The 21,306-nt window shown below is 44.4% G+C and overlaps 2 protein-coding genes and 1 long non-coding RNA gene across 3 annotated transcripts; 1 reads left to right on the top strand and 2 right to left on the bottom strand.

Annotated features, from left to right (window-relative positions):
- The first annotated feature begins 842 nt into the window (after window positions 1-842).
- Window positions 843-1,485, top strand: LOC146720286 (uncharacterized). The gene is made up of 3 exons (XR_014926145.1): window positions 843-1,094; window positions 1,172-1,335; window positions 1,462-1,485. It is a non-coding gene; the product is annotated as an uncharacterized LOC146720286 (long non-coding RNA).
- Window positions 1,486-3,638: 2,153 nt separating this feature from the next.
- On the bottom strand, window positions 3,639-5,431 carry LOC146720285 (uncharacterized). Its single transcript, XM_085488845.1, has 3 exons — window positions 4,710-5,431; window positions 4,379-4,622; window positions 3,639-3,644 (listed from the first exon to the last, which is right to left on the bottom strand). Exons 1-3 carry the CDS (start codon window positions 5,429-5,431, stop codon window positions 3,639-3,641), a joined length of 972 nt encoding a protein of 323 aa, XP_085344971.1.
- Window positions 5,432-7,392: 1,961 nt separating this feature from the next.
- Window positions 7,393-12,510, bottom strand: LOC146720284 (uncharacterized). The gene has a single exon (XM_085488844.1). It carries the CDS (start codon window positions 12,508-12,510, stop codon window positions 7,393-7,395), a length of 5,118 nt encoding a protein of 1,705 aa, XP_085344970.1.
- Between the last annotated feature and the right edge of the window lie 8,796 nt (window positions 12,511-21,306).

Genomic DNA, 21,306 nt, shown 5'->3' with positions numbered 1-21,306 from the left:
AACAGAGCTTGATGATTTGCAGCATCCTTGAGACAGCGACGATAATAATTGATAATTCCTAAGAATCTGCGTAATTCATGAAGTGTCTTAGGTTTAGGATAATCAATAATTGATTTCACTTTTTCGGATGTAGGTTTAACTCCTTGGTTAGAAACTAAGTAACCAAGAAAAGAAATCTCGCTTTGACCGAAAAGACATTTAGCGACATTGATTGTCATTCCAGCTTGTTGAAGACGATCAAAAATAATGCGTAAGTGAGCAATATGTTCTTTCTCATCTTTAGAAGCAATAAGAATGTCATCAAGATAACAAAAGGCAAAACTCAAATCATTAAGTAAAGAGTTCATGAGCCGTTGAAAAGTTTGGGCTGCGTTTCGTAAACCGAAAGGCATTACGACAAATTCAAAAAGCCCAAATGGAGTAGTGACAGCTGTTTTGTGAATATCTTCTTTAGCGACGGGTACTTGATAGTACGCTTTAACTAAGTCGATTTTAGAAAAGATATTCTTACCAAAAAGTGAAGAAGAAAAATCTTGAATATGAGGTAAGGGATAACGATCCGGGATAGTCACTGAATTGAGTGCACGATAATCACCACACAGTCTCCAAGAATTTTGTTCCTTTTTAGGTACCATATGTAGAGGGGCTGCCCAGGAGCTGCTTGAAGGTCTGCAAATTCCTTGCTCCATCATAGACTTGAATTCTTCCTTGGCACATTTAAGTTTCTCAGGAGTAAGTCTTCTGGGAGTCGAAAATTTAGGAGAACCTTCCGTAACGATATGATGTTCAACACCATGTGTTTTTACCGAGGAAATTGAAGAAAAACGGGTGAGTCCTGGAAATTCGGTTAAAAATTTGTGGTACACAGAATCAGGAGATGTGGTAAAAATTGACAAATGTGCAACTTCTTGAATTTTTCCAGTATTCGTAAGACCGGTAACATTATCAATCAATTTCTTGTTTTTAATGTCAATTAGGAGATTAAAATGACAAAGGAAATCGGCGCCTAAAATAGGACGTTGAATATCCGCGACACAAAATTTCCATTTGAATTCTCTCCTTAAACCGAGGTTCAAAATTAAAGTTTTAGAACCGTAAGTATTAATTTGAGTACCATTTGCGGCAAAAAGTTTTAAATTAGTATGCCACGGCTTCAATAAAACCTTTTTAGGTAACAACGATATATCAGCGCCCGTATCGACAAGAAAATTCAAATTTGAATGTCTGTCGAAAATAATGAGGCGATTGTTAGAAACACCGTCGTAAGCAGCCTCAGTCTTAAGCGGCGTTTTTAGTTTTCCTGTGAAGCCAAGAATGTTTTGGACATAGAACAAGGTAAAGTACATCGTTTGGCCTTATCACCAAACTTCTTATGGTAAAAACAAATTGATGTATCTTTAATATCTTTATTTGATTTGTCTTTCTTACGCGATAACGATCTAAATCTTCTATTCTCTCTAGACCGGCTTTTGGAACGATCTCGACGACGAGAAACTTCAAGAGCTTCGATTCTTCGTAGTAAATCCGCGAAATCCGAAGATTTATTACTTGTATTATTGGAAACTTCCGCGACTTGCAAACCGCCGTCCCGATCAGCAATTTTATCGGCTAATTCCGCAAGTTTAACAAGAGGAACATCCTCTACTACGGCTAAAGTCGTTTGAATTCTATGTGGTAAGCGTTGAAGCCAAATCATTTGCAAAACACTATCCGCTAAAGATCCTCCAGATAAATGACGAATTTCTCGAAGTAATTCCGAAGGCTTTTTATCATTAAGTTCAATTCCAGCTAATATTTGTCTCAAACGTTTTTCCTCTGAATCCGTAAAGCGATTTATTAATATTTTCTTTAAATAATTATATTTATCTGTTTTAGGTGGATTTTCAATGACTTCAGAAATGTTTACTAAGGCTTGTTCATCAAGATGACGAATGACAGAACTATATTTAATATTATCTGATCGAATTCGATAAACCGTAAACTCACTTTCAATAGAAGCAAACCAGAGTTTAGGTTGTTTATGCCAGAAAGTCGGTAGTTTTAATAAACGAAACTCATTTGAGTGAATTTGTAACATAGGATCACTCACCTGATGTCCAGTTTGAGAAGGTAAAATATTAATATTTTCTGATCCAAACTGATTTGATCCGCTCGCCAAATCCATATCAATCTGTGTATCCGAACAGGGTCTAACTGGTGATCTATCGATTGGCATTTTCCTCTTGTTCCAGGAATCCGATAAAATGATTTGAGAATTTCCGTGAAGGACTAATCCGCCTCTGATGTTTCAAAGATCCGGAGAATGAATCTCTTAAAATCAGGATATCCAGCAATTCTTCCAAGCGATGATAATATTTCGCAGAAGTCTACGACGATCACTTGGCACTTATTCCGCATCAGCCTTTAAAATGCGTCGGCTTAAATATCGCGTCGGCTTTAATATCACGTCGGCTTTAATATCACGTCGGCTTTAATATCACGTCGGGGTCACCAAAAATGTAGCGACTTATAAATAAATTCACCAGATCTTTGAAAAAGTAATGTTTATTCATTGAAAGTATAAAGCGAAAGAACAAAAAGAATTAATATGTAACAAATAAATGAATGAATGTGTTGTTATGGAAATATTGATTTTTCTTAAAAACATTATGTATATTAATGAATTGAAGTTATTACAAATGTATAAAGATGTAAAAAAGTGTAAAAGTGCAGTGAAAAGTGTAAGGTGTAATAAAAGTGTAGAGTGTAAATGAAAGGTGTGGATGATGAATGCTACAGCTTTGCGATATTTAATATTGAAATTGAAAGCTTGTAAAAACACGGCATAGTGCTGCATACGCAGCGCGCTATATGCCGGTAAACCCTTTTGCGGGTTGAGTATTTGTGCCAAAGGCTTATTGTCTGTCAACAATGTAAAGTGATTCCCATACAAGAATTGATGGAATTTTTTAATACCAAAAACTATTGCGAAAGCCTCCTTATCTATTTGCGCGTACTTCTTTTGCGTCTCATTTAATGTGTTCGATGCGTATTGTATTACGCGCTCCGTACCGTCGGGGTACATGTGCGAAAGAACGGCTCCGACTCCGTACGGGCTGGCATCCACCGCGAGGATTAATGGCAGTTTAGGGTTAAAAGGCACTAATACTTTATCAATTCCAAATTCTAGTTTAATTTTATTGAACGCGATCTCACATTTTTTGGACCAATTAAATTTCACGTTTTTCTTTAACAAATTATTTAATGGGTATAATTTATTACTTAAATGTTCAATAAAACGTCCATAATAATTTACCAATCCAATAAACGCTCGCAGCTGAGTAATGTCAGTTGGCCTTGGCATCTTTTGAACCGCTTCGATTTTTTTAGGCTCTTTTAAAATTCCCTTTTTACTAATTAAGTATCCACAATAGGATATTTGATCTTTTAGGAACGCGCATTTTTCAAAATTTATACGAATATTATACTCTGATAGCCTTTTTAATACACATTCTAATCTCTCGAAATGTTGATTTATATTTTTCCCCGCGATTCTGATATCGTCCAAGAATACTGCAACACCGGGTATTCCACCCAGTATGCTTTCTATTGTTCTCTGCCATATCGCAGGTGCGGATGCCACTCCGTACATCAAACGGTTACATCTAAATAAACCCTTATGCGTGCTTAAAGTTAAGATTTCTCTGTCCGGATCCGCGACCGGTAATTGTAAATACGCTTGTTTAAGATTGATTTTAGAGAAGATCGTGCCACCCGACATTGAAGCAAACAACTCTTCCATCGTGGGCAAGGGATGTTCATAACGCCGGATTTACTGTTACACTAAAATCACCGCAAATTCTAACCCCGCCATTTTTTTTAATACCGGGACGATAGGCGTCGCCCAGTTTGAAGATTCCACTTTTTCTAAAATTCCGGCCTCTAACATATTTTCTAATTCTTTTTCAACTTTCTCTAATATTTTAAAAGGCACCGACCGATTTTTTATGAACACAGGCTTTGCATTCGGTTTTAACTTTAAATGAGCTTTAAATTTATTAATGTGCGCAAACTCTTCGCTTAATACATTTTTATATTTTTCTAATAACTTTGACAATCGTTCTTGCCCGGACGCGTCCGAGAGTAGCCACGTCTTCTATTTCTTTCAAACTATTTTTTCCAAAGATTTTAATTGATTAATCCACTCTCGCCCTAACAATGGATCTCGATCGATTTTTACTACATACATATTTAATATTTTAATTTCATTTACGTCCTTGATTTTAACTTTAATGAACCCGAGCGGCACGAAATTCTGTTTACAATAAGAGCGTAATTGCAACCGAGTTTTATATATCTTAGCGTTTGGAAATGTTTTTATGCGCCAATTTTCGCTCACCAATGTGACCGCTGATCCGCAATCCACATCGAATTTCACCAGCTTGTTTTCGATTTGAAGCGGCACGGTGAATTTTGCCCTTTGCTCGAAATGCTCTCCATCATACACACGGAATACTTCCTTCAGCAAATGGGCTTGGCCCTTCTTTTTGCACACTTTCTGGAGGTGTCCAAAACCTCGGCACTCATTGCATTTTACGCTCCGAGGAAGGGTACAGCTTGGCGCCAAATGAGCCTTTCCACACCTATAACAAATAATATCGTTTATTTTTGAATTCGTACGCTTGTTATTCGAATACTTATTATATTTGACTATGGAACGGTTTGTTGACGGTGCGTCCTTCTTCGATCCTGCTTGTTGTTGATTTCGAGAATTTGCCTTCCTATCTTTGCGACCTTTTGCCTTCTTTTGTTTGGCTCCCGCTCCGATGTAGTCAACGGTCGATTCCACAGGATTTTCTTTTTTTAATTTGTTAACGCCCTTCTCTGCCAACTCCATTCCGCATGCAATTTTTAAGGCTGAATCCTTCGTGAGGTTTGCTGTTTCCAACAGCCTTGCTTGGATGCGTTGGTTTTTTAAACCAAATACAAACTGATTTCGGAGCTCCATTTGTAAATCTCCGAATTTACAGTGTAACGAAAGTTTCTGGAGCGCGGCCATATATTCCTGGACCGACTCCTCTGAGCGTTGCCTACACTTTCTATATATGTATATCTCTGCTATTTCCAGTGGTTCCGGCGCGTAAAATTCTTTTAATTTTTCTACTAGCGTGTTATACGACTGAGTATATGGATCGACAGGATCCAGTCGATCACATAAAATTCCAAACGGTTCCACGCCCACGAAATGTAATAAATAGGCAGCACGTTCCGTGTCTCCCGAGATTTGGAAAACTCGAAAGGCACCTTCAAGCCGCTGTAGCCAACGGATTAACGGCTGCCGTTGCGGGTCGAAAACGTCGACTTGTAAAGGATTCGCTATAGCTACCTTCGCCGATGAATTTATCCCCGGCACCGGGCTCTGCGTCCTCGAGCTTGTACCCGTTGTCGTCATCCTGTCTTAGGCTTCCTCCGGGTTGGCAATTTGCTCAGTCCACAACGTAGTTTCTCGAACTGCGTCGAGCGTTCGACTCCAACGAAAAAAAAATTTTTTTTTGCCACGTTTCCACGTGGCTGATTTCCACTTTGTTTAACTGTTTCACGCCTTAATTGTTTCGATCCTCGTCGCCAGCTGTTATATATTTTATTTATTATGGATTTGAGAGAACCGAGATTAATAATCTATTGAACCACAGGAACACTTTATTAAGATATCACGATAGTATCAGTGAGAATCTAAGAGAGTAATTTCGGAGCTCCGCTCCCTACGCGCGCCGATCTCGGTCTGTCGTAACGGGGGAAACGATGATTAGGCGGAAACAGAGCTTTAGCCAATATTCGCGAATAGCCAAAAGAAAGTGCCGAGAGGTGTTACGCTAATCCTCGTTTTCGTCTCGGCGTATATACTTGAATACATATCAGTTTTGTATATAAAATGTTCCAGAATTAGCAGTAAACCTGTTAAAAGCAGATACATGAGATCATTTGGAGACGATTTTTTCTCAGCGAAAATGTCGAAGTACCAATAAATGTCGAGTTATAAGAGATTGAAAATAAATGGTTTTCAGCAAACTAAGCCTTGTGTAAATAAAATATTAACAAAATCACATTCGTCAATTAACTTTAAGTACAGTTTACTGTTAATAAAACTTTAATTTAAGGTTTAGTTACAAAGATATATGATGGCACATTTTGGTAACATGTAAATAATGTTAGTCTCTTTTGAGATTTTCGCGGAGGAAACATTAACTCCAAATGATCTCAAAAATTTATTATTAACAGGTTTACTACAATTCCTGGGATTCCTGTATATAGTGAGTTTTTTTTAGATATTTCAGATTATACGCATCAAAATAGATATGTTAACGATTGTTTCAAATATATAATATTATATAGATTTCTTCATTCGATTGTCAATTAGTGTTCGCGAACGCGCTGCGTGAGAGGAATCGAACGACACCAAAAAAGGATGAGTCACTTTTAGTATAAAAGAAACTTTTAATATACGAATCTTTACGGAAATATCATGTACAATACTTAACAATTAAACGCACAAAAAATTAACACAAAATCTAATCAGTTTCAGCGGACAATTCGAAATCAAAAGAAAAGGCGGTGGTCGTCGATTTAATGTTCTGCGGTTTTTTCTAAGCGGTTTACTCTTATGCGTACACGGCGGAAAGCGATAAGACCTCAAACCGGGTGTGAGCTCCTCTTTTATCATTTTCGGAGAGGAGCCCACCCTCGCGTGAAGCGCCAATAATTTTGCGTGATTTTAAAGTGGCGCATGCTCAATAGCATATAATTATTCGGCGGAACGGTTGCGACACCGTTACTTGTTTGTGTATTTGAGCGTTTTTTTATATGACAGCTGTCAATTTACGACTCTTTTTTATTCCATTACAAACAAATGTGACTTTATTATTGCCGATCGAAGATTCTAGAATTTAACAATAACTATTTTCGAGATCGAACCTTGTCTCGACTGAAAACGTATAATATATGAAAATCCTAATTACATTTTACTGCCGAAATAATTTAACTGGCGATAAGAATTATTTTGCATCTCAAACATCCCGCCCGCCTTGTCGCAACGTGACAAATGGTTGATGATGATTTCGGAGCGGATCACATTCCGATGGTGATTGATGGTGGGGCGGGCTCGCGTCGGCGCGGTGAAATTCACGTGATGATCGCGTGTTGCGAATCGATCAGCTGAGTCGACGAAAACACGTGGTGATCGCGTGATGTGAATCGATCAGCTGGAACGGCGAAAACATGTGGCAGATGTGAACGGCGAGTGTGAGATGCAGTGAGCGGTGAAAATGAGACGAGTTTTAGTGCGGTGGTGAGCGAGACAAGTGATGTGTGACAATTGATATGGTGCATGATGTGATGATTGTGTAGTGAGTGATGCTATGTGTCAATGTGCGGTGTAGGCGCGTCGTTCACGCCCGGAAGAAACACGAGCTTGACGAGTGGGCGCACGAGCTCGGACGTGGCCGTTCGGATGGTCACGACGCGTGTAATTCCGTCGTCTCCGGGGTGCAAACGCAATATGCGAGCGAGAGGCCATCGGCTCGGAGGGGTGATCTCGGAGCGCACGAGACAGAGATCGCCGACGTGGGGTGCAGGTGCATCCTTGAGCCACTTGGTGCGTGGGGCGAGTCCGTGCACGTATTCGGATGACCATCGCTGCCAGAAGTGATCCCTCATCCGCTGCAGATGACGCCAACGTGACAAGGGGGACACCGTCTGCTCTGTCAATGACGGTTCCGGCAAGGCGAGGAGCGGTGCCCCAACGAGGAAGTGACCGGGGGTCAGCGCCGAGACGTCCTCTGGATCATCTGAGAGTGCCTGTAACGGACGTGAATTCAGACAAGCTTCGATCTGGGCGAGGAGTGTGCTCAACTCCTCGAACGTGAGGGTGGTCTCGCCGATCACCCGACGGAGGTGAAACTTGGTCGACTTTACGGCGGCCTCCCACAAACCACCAAAGTGCGGGGCCGCTGGCGGGTTGAAGTGCCAGCGGATTCCTTGATCGGTGGCGGCAAGGATGACACTTTGACCTTCGGCTGTCGCTGCGTTAAAGAGACCTCGCAGCGTCCGATCTGCCCCGATGAAAGTCGTGCCGCAGTCGCTGTAAATCTCAGCGCACAAACCCCGGCGGGAGATGAAGCGGCGCAGCGCGGCGATGAAGGCCTCCGAGGTGTAGTCCGAGACAACTTCTAAGTAAATGGCCTTCGACCAGAAGCAGACGAAGACGGCGATGTATCCCTTGTGCGCACGGTGTCCACGCCCCTTGCTGGTCCGGAGGAGGATTGGCCCCGCGTAGTCCAAACCGGTGCTGAGGAACGGTCGAGTTGGCGTTACTCGGTCCCGAGGAAGGTTACCCATCGGAGGCTGTGGTGTTGCGGCGCGCCATCGAGTGCAGGTCACGCATCGGTGTAGCTGCTGTTTGACGGTGGTCCTTCCTCGGGGCACCCAGAAACGCAGGCGGAGCAAGCCGAGAGTCAGTTGCACACCTCCGTGCAGTGTCCGTCGGTGGCAGGAATCAATCACCAGCCGAGTCAACCATGATGCCGCCGGGATGATCATTGGATGTCTTTCGTCGAGTGGTAGCTGAGCATGCTTGAGACGTCCTCCGACGCGCAGCACGCCTTGATCATCGAGGACCGGACTCAACCTCGCTAGGTGGCTTCGCGGTGGACTAGTGCGTCCAGCAGAGGCCGCAGCTACGTCCGTAGGAAAGTGGAGCGCCTGCACCACTCGCAGCCATCGAAATAAGGCGACGTCCAGCTCGTCCGGATGCAAAGTGCGGCCAAGTATGACGTCGCGTCTCGCCGGATTGAGCCATCGCCGACACCATGCAGTAACTCGCAGCAGCCTTTGTAGCTTCGGGAACCGGAGGAGGAGGTCAGGTTCGGCCGTGATCGGTGCCTTGACCACCAAACTGGTGGCTCGCTGCTCCGGGAGGTCATCCTCTGCGGCTTCGATGACGGAACAAGGCCATGCAGTCTCGTCTCCTGACAGCCAGGTAGGTCCTGTCCACCACAGTTTATGCTTAATGAGTTCGTCAGGAGTAACACCGCGTGATGCACAATCTGCAGGATTCTCTCGTCCAGCGATGTGTCTCCATTGAGCGTCTGGCAGCAGGGTCTGGATCTGAGACACTCGATTGGCGACAAAGGTTTTCCAGCGGGTGCTGTGTCCTTGAATCCAGTGGAGCGTGACCTTTGAATCTGACCACAGATGCACTGGCGTCGCTGTCAAACCGAGAGTAGAGCGCACGTGGAGCATGAGCGTGGTAAGTAGAGCTGCTGCACAGAGTTCCAAGCGAGGTAACGACACCTGCTTGACAGGTGCGACCTTGGATTTTGCCATCAACAGGTTGATTGATGTTTTCTCTGTTGCAGCGTTGCGGATGTACACCACGGCGGCGTACCCTCGCTCTGATGCGTCGGCAAACCCATGGAGCTGCAGTTGTGAATGGTCGGTCCCAGTGTTGAGCCAGCGAGTTATGCGGATGTCATCTAGAAGAGGAAGCTGATTCAACAACTGCCTCCAGCGGTGTGCGTCCTGATCAGGCAGCGGGGAGTCCCAGTCCAGCCGTTGAAGCCACGTCGTCTGAATCAGAATTTTGGCTCTGATGACGACAGGTGCGAGCCACCCCATCGGGTCAAAGAGTCGAGCCGTCTCGGCCAAAACTCGTCGCTTCGTGAAGTCGGTGATTGCACGCGGACGTATGGTGAAGGAGAACCAGTCACCTTGCGGATGCCATCGGAGGCCCAAGGTAGCGTGACTCTCTCCCTCCCATGAGTGCGGTTTGCGTTGATGCCGATGTTCCGGTGGAACTCCGGTGAGCACCTGCTGATCGTTGGCAGCCCACTTCCTCAAAGGAAATCCGCCCGCCATGCAAAGACTCCGTAGTTCCTGCTGAAGGTCGATAGCGTCCTCCAAGCTATCAGCGCCGGTGACCACGTCGTCGACGTAGCAGTCGTGTCGCAGTGCCTTGACTCCGCGTGGATATCGTGCCTCTTCGTCTGCTGCGAGTTGATGAAGAGTCCTGATGGCGAGAAAGGGTGCACACGCTAGCCCGTAGGTCACGGTCCTCAGCTCGTACTCGTGGACGTCATCAGAGCTGGTGTGGCGCCACAAGATGGTTTGCAGGCGACGATCCTCCGGATGTACAAGAATTTGTCGGTACATCTTCTCGATATCCGTGACGAGAACGTACCGATGCCAACGCCACCGAAGTAGGACATCAGCGAGTGTTGGCAAGAGATTGGCTCCAGTGAGGAGGTGTGCGTTCAGCGACTCTCCGGACCGTGTGCGCTGGGAGCCGTTGAACACGACCCTGAGCTTTGTGGTCGTGCTCGACTCCTTGAGGACCCCGTGATGCGGTAAGTAGCACCTAGGGCTGCAGGTTGTTGAAGTTGTGCTGACCTCCATATGTTGCAGGTTCTCGTATTCCTCCATGAAATCTCGATAGAGGTCACCGAAGCGAGGATCTCGTGCTCCCTTCCGCTCCATGGCTTCCAGGAGGCGCTCTGCGGGTCGACGAGTCTCGCTGAGCGATGTCGGCGGCGGTGAAGTACATGGCAGCCTCACCATGTACCTGCCACTGGACGTGCGAGTGACCGTGCGCACGTAGAAGTCTTCGCACCTGGCTTCGTCGGCGGTGAGCGGTGTCCCAGCTACTGGCTCGCGTTCCTGCTCCCAGAAGCGTCGAACCATGTTAGCGAGGTCGTGGTCTGTGGTGCACTGGAACGTGCGGCGATGGCCTTCGGGTGCTGCGGCGTCGTAGCCTCCGGACAAGATCCATCCTAAGCTCGTCTGCTGGGCGATCGGCATCCGTGATCCGCCCTTGCGAAGGCCTTCCTCGAGGATCAGCGAGTAGACTTCTGCTCCCAGAAGTAACTCCGCAGGATCGTCATCCAGGAAGCGCGGGTCGGCCAATCGAAGTCCGTGGATGTGAGGCCAGCTACGATCTTCACGTTGAGCGGTGCCTTGTTGCAATGAGATGCGCGGCAGCACAAAGGCCACCACGCGAAGCTCGGCATTGGTCACGTCAGATGTGATGTCTATCGTGACCTTGCCACGCGCTGATCCAGAGCGAGTCCCTCCGATGCCGAAGATGGACAGATCCGTTGAAGCTCGAGGCAGCCGAAGACGCTGAGCCAGAGCCTCAGAGATGATGGACACCTCGGAGCACTGATCTATCAAGACTCTAACCTCGTGTGGTGATCCGTATCGATCAGCGACCTTGACGCGAGCGGTTGCGAGAAGGACGGCCTTGTGCGTCTTAGCTTGCTGTGCAGTGACCAGTGTGGTGGCAAGTGAAGTGGCCTCAGCGGATGGTGTTGATGTGGATGCCCCGTGCAGCATGGTGTGGTGTCGTGCGTTGCAGGTGAGGCAATTCTTTTTTGACTGACACCGTGCTAAGAAATGATTGCCTAAGCAGTTGAAGCACAGTCGGTTGGTCTCCACGAACGTTTTCCGCTCAACCGCAGTCTTGGCCTTGAAGCTTTTGCACGTCATCAAGGTATGGTTTTCACGGCACAGTGCACAGTGAGGTGAATCCGCGCCTTGGTGCTTCGTGACGTGCGCTTTGGCAAATCGTGATGTTTCTCCAGGTCCCTTTGTGACACTCCTCGGTCGTGCGGCGTTGAGCGTCAATACTCGTCGACTAATAAAGTCGAGAAGTGCCTCGTTCTGTGGTGGTTCGGTGGAGTCTGAAGTGGTTGACTCCCATTCGAGACGAGTGCGTGCGTCGAACAGTTCGACGACCAGGTGGTTGAACAGGTCCATCCCATGCGAGTTGATAGGACGTCCGATGCTCTCCTGTGCGTTGACTGCGGCGGTGACAGCGTTGTGGATGCGGCTCAGCTCCTCGGCGGTATCTCCCTTCATCTTTGGCACGGCGGTAAACGTGGCAAAGTTGGAGCGGATTAATTCTCTTTTGTTATTGTAGTGCTTGTCCAAGATTGCCCAAGCGCGATCGTAATTGTCACTCGTGACAGGTAGTGACTTTATCAACTTTTCAGCCGGACCTGTCAGACACGAGCGGAGGTGGTGGAGCCGCTCAATGTTCGAGATCGAATTGCTGCTCACAATGGACAGAAAAAGATCGCGAAAGGATGGCCAATCGGCGTAGGCGCCAGAGAACGGCGGCAACTTGATGCGCGGCAGCGAAGACTTCGATGCGACGTCGACGGATGGAGATACGTTCGGCTTCCGGAAATGTTCGGCATAACTATCCAAGGTACTGCGTTGTGCAACGTACAGATTTTCCGTATCTCCATGCAACTCCGACTTGTAGTATTCGCTCTCACAATATTTTTCTTTCAGAGCTGCGCGAATGAGATCATGCTGTGCCTCGAATTTCGTCCACAGCTGATCTAAGATTCTGGTGCGTGTAGATACGGCACTGGCGGTAATGTTGGTCGTGCCCAGCTTCTTCAGGTATTCCACGGAGCGCGAAATACGGACCTGGATCTCACGTTGGCAATCGATCAACGTGTTCACATCCATGGTGAACTACGAGCACTCACGAACTACACGACGACACGTTCACAAACTTGCGGGTGCCGGCGAGAAGATCCGGCTCGAAGGACCAGAAATATGTTCGCGAACGCGCTGCGTGAGAGGAATCGAACGACACCAAAAAAGGATGAGTCACTTTTAGTATAAAAGAAACTTTTAATATACGAATCTTTACGGAAATATCATGTACAATACTTAACAATTAAACGCACAAAAAATTAACACAAAATCTAATCAGTTTCAGCGGACAATTCGAAATCAAAAGAAAAGGCGGTGGTCGTCGATTTAATGTTCTGCGGTTTTTTCTAAGCGGTTTACTCTTATGCGTACACGGCGGAAAGCGATAAGACCTCAAACCGGGTGTGAGCTCCTCCTTTATCATTTTCGGAGAGGAGCCCACCCTCGCGTGAAGCGCCAATAATTTTGCGTGATTTTAAAGTGGCGCATGCTCAATAGCACATAATTATTCGGCGGAACGGTTGCGACACCGTTACTTGTTTGTGTATTTGAGCGTTTTTTTATATGACAGCTGTCAATTTACGACTCTTTTTTATTCCATTACAAACAAATGTGACTTTATTATTGCCGATCGAAGATTCTAGAATTTAACAATAACTATTTTCGAGATCGAACCTTGTCTCGACTGAAAACGTATAATATATGAAAATCCTAATTACATTTTACTGCCGAAATAATTTAACTGGCGATAAGAATTATTTTGCATCTCAAACAATTAGTATGTTCTATCATTTTATTGTATAATGTATAATTAATAAATAATTATTAAAATATTTAATAAATTCTGACAATGAGTTTAAGTATTAAAACTATAATCTTTATCAATGCTTATTTTATCAAATCTTTCTATTTGATATTATTTTTTTATATATATTCTCACCATCAATATATGTATCAATACATGTAAATTATTGTTTTTATTATAAAAGTAAAAATTAAATTTTAATCATTAAATTTAATTTAAATGTCTAAAAACGTTTCAACTTTGATGCAGTATCTTATTAAATTGCTATAAACTATTGTTTTTTAACTGCTGTGGAGGAATTATTAATTGTATGACGCAAGTCAGGAATTGAAATAAAGAGAGACGTTAATTACGTATAAATATGCAGTATATTCACCGGTAACGAAAAGGCTTTACAAGAGTCTGTACATGATTTCGGAGATAGATGTAAAATATAAATCGTTTGTATTTACAATGTACGTCCGTACGCGGTAACAGTCGATAACCGAATCTCTCGAACGCAAAATCGCTCTTCATATCTTTCGCCTTAAAAATCGATCTTCGAGAGACTTCGAGAGGCTTCGAGAATTTTATGTTCGTTTATTTTCTTTGTCTCTTAATGTCTCGATATTTGTCTCTGTGTTTCTCGTCTTTCGTCTCTCTCTGTCTCGTCTGTTATGTTTTTATTTATATTTATTTGTGTCTCGGTACTTTTCGCATGTGTGTGGCCGTATTCGTGTAAATATTTTTCGCTCGCTATTTTTCGGGATGTATGTGACGATGTAATCGCCACAGTACTTCCCCGCCAGTGCTATACCGATAGCACGATATTCGCTCGAAAATTGCACGGTTTCCGCTATAGTTTTTCCACCGATAGCAGACAGAGACAAATGCTAAGATTTTTGCTTGCTGTTATATAATAAATTTAAAGCGCCAAAGAACAAGAATAAATATGACATAATAATGATATAATAATAATAAAATGATGTACAATAATAATAAATACCGATAATCTAATACACTATACATAAAAGAATCTAAATGTATTTGTCGTTCTGTCTGCCCAAACGCACGTCGCTCCTGGTCTGAGACTCTTTGCGTTAATTTACTTTTAATAACGAAGAATATATATACAAATTTGCTAATACGCGTCGAATTCGTTTTTTTTTTACTTTTTTTTATTTTTCGGGTTCCGCGGCTCATGCCAATCGTAGTGTCCCGGCTTCACAATTCCGCTTGAAAACGGTCCGGGAACCGAACTCTTCTCCCCGCTCTTGTCGTTCTCTCGCTCTCTCGGGGCAGCGGCCCCGCGTCCTCTCGTGCGCTCCGCCGCTCAACCTCGGTGTCCTGGTCTCGCGCCGTCGCTTCCGCCGAGCCACCCGCTCCTGTGTCGTGTTCTGAAATCAAGTATGCGGATTTTATTCTGTCTATTGAGACGGTTTTCTCTTTGCCATGCATACGCACGACAAAGACTTTGTCGCCTCGGCTAACAAATGCGTACGGCCCCTCGTACGGCGCCTGCAGCATCATTTTTGGCCCGTCTCGCCGCACAAACATCTGCTCGGTCGTCGCTAGATCCCCGTAGACAAACGACCGTCGCTCCCCGTGTCGGGTTCCGTCCACCGGTCGCAGCCTTTCGAACTGCTCCTGCAGCGTCCTTACAAAATCGGCAGCGTCGTCCTCGCCGCCCGTCGGCCGTCGGCTCAGAAATTGTCCCGAGATCTTCAACGTTTGGCCGTACACCAGCTCCGCTGCGATCGCCTGCAGGTCGTCTCTCCACGCTGCTCGGATCCCGAGCAGCACCGTCGGCAGCACTTCCGTCCAGCGATCGCTCTGCTGGCACTTGATTGCCGCCTTGAGCTGGCGATGGAACCGCTCGACCATTCCATTCGCCTGTGGGTGGTACGCCGTCGTCCTCAACTGCTGCACTCCCGTCAGCTCGCTCAGCCGCCGAAAAAAGTTGGACTCAAACTGGCGCCCCTGGTCCGTCGTTATTCGTACGGGCGCCCCGAATCGGGAGATCCATCCCTCGTAAAACGCCCTTGCGACCGTCTCCGCCTCCTGATCTCGTAGAGAGAACGCTTCCGGCCATCATGTAAAGCGGTCCACACACGTGAGGCAATATCGCATGCCTTCCGAGACGGGCATCACGATTATGTCTAGCTGGACGTATTCGAATCTGCTGGATGGAGCAGCAAATCTCCCCAAGGGCGCCGAAACGTGCCGAGAGATCTTATTGTTAGACCGCTGACAGGATACGCATGCACGTGCCCAGCTGCGGCAGTCCGTGTTCATCGACGGCCACACGTAGCGTTGCGCCACGAGCCTGCCCGTCGCCTTGATTCCTGGGTGTGCCAGGTTGTGCACGAGGTTGAATGCGGCCCGCCGAAAGGGCCTTGTCAGGAACGGTCGCGGTGTTAGTGTCGTCGTGTCGCAGTATACTTCTATTCCCGTTCCGGAAATCTGCACCTTCTCCAGCTTCAGTCCGGTTTCCCGTCGTGCGTAGTCCTCAAGCTCTTCGTCTGTCCCCTGCGACTCCGCCAGTGCAGCGTAGTCCATGGAAGAATAAAGCTCCTCGATTCGAGATAGTGCATCCGCCACGATGTTTTCCTCGCCTATCACGTGCCGAATGTCGGTGGAAAATTGCCCGATAAAATCCAAGTGGCGGAACTGGTTTCGGAATAGAGGGTAGAAAGCACGAAGTCGTTTGTTGCGCGCTGTTGTCGGGAATCCCGGAGTGATTTCTGGAATAGAGGGTAGAAATCACGAATCGTCGCTGTTGCGGAGAGTCCGGAGTGATTTCGGAGAAGCCGGATAGAAATCACGAAAGTCGTCCGCTGTTGCGGAGAATCCGGGAGTAATTTTCGGAAGAACAGGAATAGAAATCAGCGAATTCGTGTCCGCTGTTGCGGAAGAAACCCTGAAGTGATTTTTCTGGAATAGAGGGTAGAAATCACGAAGTCGTTTCGCTGTTGCGGAGAATCCGGAGTGATTTCGGGAGAAAGGTGAAGGAGAGAAGACACCAAAGGGTGTGAGGTCAAATACTTTGGGTTTAACCGCGAATCCAACAGGCGAACCCAAAGACTCTAGTTTTTATGATTTGATTAAACTCCCGGAAATTGTACGAAGTATCGGTGTGAATGTGTTAGGTAGACTTACTACTTATCAAGAAGAACCCCAGCTGGAGGTGGCTCGGTGGTTGACGACGCCTGGGATTTCGTTTTGCGAAATTAATACTAACAGAATTAATAATTCTTTCGGTTGGACCTCAAATAAAACTAGTTGAAGTTTGCGAACGGGATGAGACTGAGACTGAATGAGAATGAATAAGAATTGAGAGAAAAAGCCTGTGTGTCGCTCGCACGGTGTTACTCGTATATAAACCTCCTTGCTCCTCCTTCTCCATTAGTTGTTAATATCCCCGACGAATAAGGAAATTTTCAATGACGCTTTTTAGGTTTGGAGGCGTCTTTTGATTTTGAAAATTAATATGATTGGTTCGGGCTTTGTTTAGAGTCCTGGGTTTCGACCAATGGAGAATTTGTTTTATAGAGGGAGGTTGATATTTTATTGCTCCTCTAGTTGTGACTCAAGCAGATATCGCGTACGGTGATCTGTCAGGCGAGGATTGTTTAGGTTCTCGGAAAGTTTTATTGATTCTCAAGTGTTCTGTTGAAAGAAATAGGAACCAAAAATTGTTTTCCCTCGCCTGTCACATCGTGGCTTATCTGCGGGTCTGCGATATTTTGAATATCATTTTACACTCTCCGAAAGGAAAGAGATTCGTAGACTCAACCTGTTTGTACTTTGAGACGTCGCGAGTTACTAGAATTTATTAGTTGGTCTATTTACTTCTCGCGTATATATATATATATATATATGTCTTTTGTTTCACGATTTAACTCTCTCTCGGATTACGTTTACTTTGCTTTTCGGGTCGTTCTCTATCCGCCTTTGATATTCAAGATATCGCTTTGCGTTCTTCGAAAGAAAAGAATCGTGGCGACCGCAGGACGTAACAATACAATATTATAAATTTTATTCTTACCGTCCCAATTTTCATACACAGGTACAGGATCCGGCTCGAACAGCCACACCAGACCCCAATCATATAAATCGCCGTCATCGTCTCTTAAATATGGGTCCCAATCCCAATCACACATATCTGGAACCATTATTGGAATGTAAACATAACAATTATTCATTTAAAAATATAATACAATATTATAAATTTTATTCTTACCGTCCCATTCGTCATCCCCTATCCATTCTTCAAAGTCATCATCCGAATAATTCTCCCATTCTGCATTTCTTAATGTATCGTACACCAGGTCCTTGATCACCCAACAACAACAAATAATACATAGGGCAAACTACAAAAAAATATTAATATTAATATATTTTTTCCTCCACTATTAATTAATATTTTTGCACTTAAAAAGCACTACCATTTTGGTGCAATGTCCCGACACTCTCGTTGATGACCGTTCGAAACTTTATGATTGCAAAGACAGCCCCGCTCTCCACAGGCTGTACCCCACTTAAAAAATCTTTACAAAAAACTATATCTATTTCAAAAAAACATTCCAAGTGTCGAATGTTTACATCTCGCGTTCGAGAGAGCCGGCATCCATGCGAGAGACACGTGGAGAGGCGCGCGCTCTCCCATGCATTTGCGAGAGAGAAAACGAGCCGCAGCGGCGGCTAGCGCGAGAGAGACAGTGAGAGAAGAGTGCAAAAGAGAGAGACAGCGCGTGAGAGAGACGGTGAAATAAGACGCAGCGTGAGAGTGAGAGAGAGAAAGAAGACGGGCTACAGCGAGAGGCGCACGCGAGAGGCGCACGCGAGAGAGAAAAAGAGACATACGAGTTTTGAGAGAGACACAGCATGAGAGTGAGAGAGACGGCGAAATAAGACGCGAAAGAGAAGATGTGAAGGAGAAAGACGCGAAGGAGAGAGGAGCTTTTAAAGATAATTTTTAATAATTTCTTTATATTTACTTATATATTAAAAGGGAACAAGAGGTAAGGCAGACATTTTAATCTAAAATAAATACACTTATTTGATAATATTTTTTAATCTATAAAATATGTGTAAATTTACATTTGTATGTGCGTGTTTGCGTGCGTGTGCGTGAACGTGTAATTATTATAATATAAAATTTATAAAATTTTAAAAGATACAAATATAAAAAAGATATATGAAATAAAAATTATATAAAATAAACATATAAATGATATATAAAATATGCAAGATATATAAAATATATAAAAATATATAAAAATATATATAAAAAAGGCCGTCGGAGGCGAGAGAGGTACGGCGGCTTCTTAATTATCATACACCAGGTCCTTGATCACCCAACAAAAAACAAATAAACATAGGGCAAACTAAAAAAAAATATTAAATAATATTTTTTTTCCTCCACTATTAATTAATATTTTTGCACTTAAAAAGAACCCCCATTTTCTTTGCAATGTCCCGACACTTCTTGAGCCCGTTCAAAAATTTTAGGGATTGCAGAGACAGCCTGCTCTCCAAGGCTGACCCCATTTAAAAAAATCTTCACAAAAAAAACTATATCTATTTCAAAAAAATTCCAAGTGTCAAATGTTACATCTCGCGTTGAGAGAGCCGGCATCCATGCGAGAGACACGTGGAAGGCGCGCGCTCTCCCATGCATTTGGGGTATGCGGTTTTTTCACACAAGTTTGCGATTTTTTGAATTGCAAATGAAGTCACGTTCACGTTTTAAAAAAAACGGGTCATTTTTTTTTCTCAAATTGCATTTATCGAGAGTTATACCCCTTCAAAATTCTCAAAACACCTCGAAGATCTTTTACCGGTTTTCCATTTTTTAAAGGTTGGCATTTTTTACATTTTTCAAAAATTTTTTAATTCGCCCATTTTGTGACATTTGCGCAACCCCGATCACGGTGTGGAGTCAATATGGTTCGATCCACGGGCCCTTGTAATGTTGAGGCAGCGACGATTGTTTAACTCCCAATCCCTCTTGTATGCTCCGGAAGCTTGTCCCCCAAAGCCCACGAAATTCCGATTTTGAGTAAAACAACTTCGGAAAATATGTAAAGGTTTGGCACTTAAATGAAATGTCGGAAGCATTGATAGCAAAAGAAACACTTGAAGAAGAGAGCTGCGTCCCCAGTGGTTTTTGGCCCCGAGCGGCACGGGGGCCTATTTATATCCCCATCATCCCCTTTTCGTAACGTGGAACGAGAAAAATTAGGAGTAATTTTCGGCGCTTGTTTTGTTTATAAAATCCTGCAGCGGGTTATCGGCGTGGTATTTTTCTAAAAAAACAATAAAGAACCCCCGCTTTTGGGGGGGTAGGAGGGGATATACAAACCCCTGCAAAAACATGTGCAGCCGCAAGCGGCGAGGTTGCAGGCGCGAGGTCGCAAGCGGCGACACGTTCGCCCTGAAACTTTTCCCCTGATATTTTGAAAAAAATAGTATAGATCAGTATCAACCCCCCTTTATTTTTGCACTCGCCAAATTTGGTTGGGGTTTGCGGCAGCCCCTTTTTAGAATTTGTTATTTGTTTCAGAAACTTTTGTCGGCGTCGGGCCAAGCGGAGCTCTTCTTAGAATTTAAATTTTAAATTTTTTAGAAAAATTTCAGATAACGTAGGGGGAAGAAAAACGCCAAAACCCCGATTTGGCAATGCCCCAAACGGTGGCCTTTTAAAAAATTTTATTATATTTTTAAAAAAAAAACAGAAAGTATGGGAAAAGGAAACGAACCCCCCCCCCCTGATGCGGCAGCGGGAGCCCTTTTTTAAAAATTGTTTATCTTTGTTTTTAAACGATAAGGTAAAAATGAGCTCCTTATCAGGAACCTGAGGTGATAAGATAAGCTTATCGGATAAGTCCCCGCCCGTGCGTCTACCCCCCGCCCCCCAAAAACCCCCCCGCCCCCCCCCCCCTCGAGGCCGGGTTAGAACCCGGCCTTAATTCTCTCGAGTCCGTTTGGGTGAAATTTTAAAGAGCGTCTACGAGAAAGTATAAAAGATAGTAAAAAATTCTTTCATACGGCACCCCGGGGGATGGGTAAATACTTGTGGACTGCCCCCGTATTAAAGTATATATTTTATAATGCCCTAGAGGGAAAGAGGAAGAAAAGGGGGGAAAAAACCACGAATCTTCCCTAGTGCGGGAAAAAACTAGATTCTTGAAGAAGGAGAGAACCACGAAACTCTCCGCCCCGTGCGGAAATCTATCATTCCGAAGAAGGAAAAGAACCGGAATCTCTTGCAGTGCAGAAAATTTTTATGATTTTTCCCAAGAAAAAAAAAAACCCGAAACTCTGTATGGGGATCCATTATGATTTCGGGAATGAGATAAAAAAAAACCTGAATCTCTCCGCTAATACGGGAAATCCATTATGATTTTGAAAGAAAGTAAGGAGAAAGAGACGCTTTCGTTACAAGTTAAAAAGGAATATCTTCGCTTGGAATCCGAGAATTATTTATTTACAAGAGGCGAAATGATAACAATTGCCCCGGAGTAACTTACTACTTATTGTGAGCGTTGACGAATTGAAGCTCGACCTTAGTTGACTATAGGTGGCTCGGTGGTTCTTTGGAGACACTTGTCACTCGCAAGACCACGAATAATAAAGCACAAATATGAGAACTAATCGACCGTTTACCGGATAGTAAAAAGATAGATTGAGAGCTCCGTGGTGCAAAGTTCGCGCTTATATCCCGTTTTTTGTTCACGCCCTCCGTTTCGTCTTTTTAATAAGATCCTGCGAATAGAAATCCGTAGACGCAGTTTTGGATATTTTTAATTTCCCTTTCCATGAGGTAGGTTCCAAAGATCGACGAATTAGAAGTTTATTACAAGGATCTTTGAATCGGAGTTCGTTTCCAAAAGCGGGGATATCTCGAGATTACATATCGCTGGCGGTGTTTGTTCTTAGATTTTCCGGGTGTATATCGGAATGTTTGGCGGTTATTATTTATTTTCTTTTTTTTGAGGGGCCCCCCGATTTGGCGAGGTTTTCGAATGTCTTTTTTA

This window comes from Nylanderia fulva, unplaced genomic scaffold (genome assembly GCF_048542155.1).
Source record: "Nylanderia fulva isolate GAGA-0341 unplaced genomic scaffold, ASM4854215v1 Scaffold722, whole genome shotgun sequence".
Lineage (NCBI taxonomy): Eukaryota > Metazoa > Arthropoda > Insecta > Hymenoptera > Formicidae > Nylanderia > Nylanderia fulva.
Note: the sequence above shows the minus strand (reverse complement) of the source record. Positions and strands in the feature narration are given on the sequence as shown.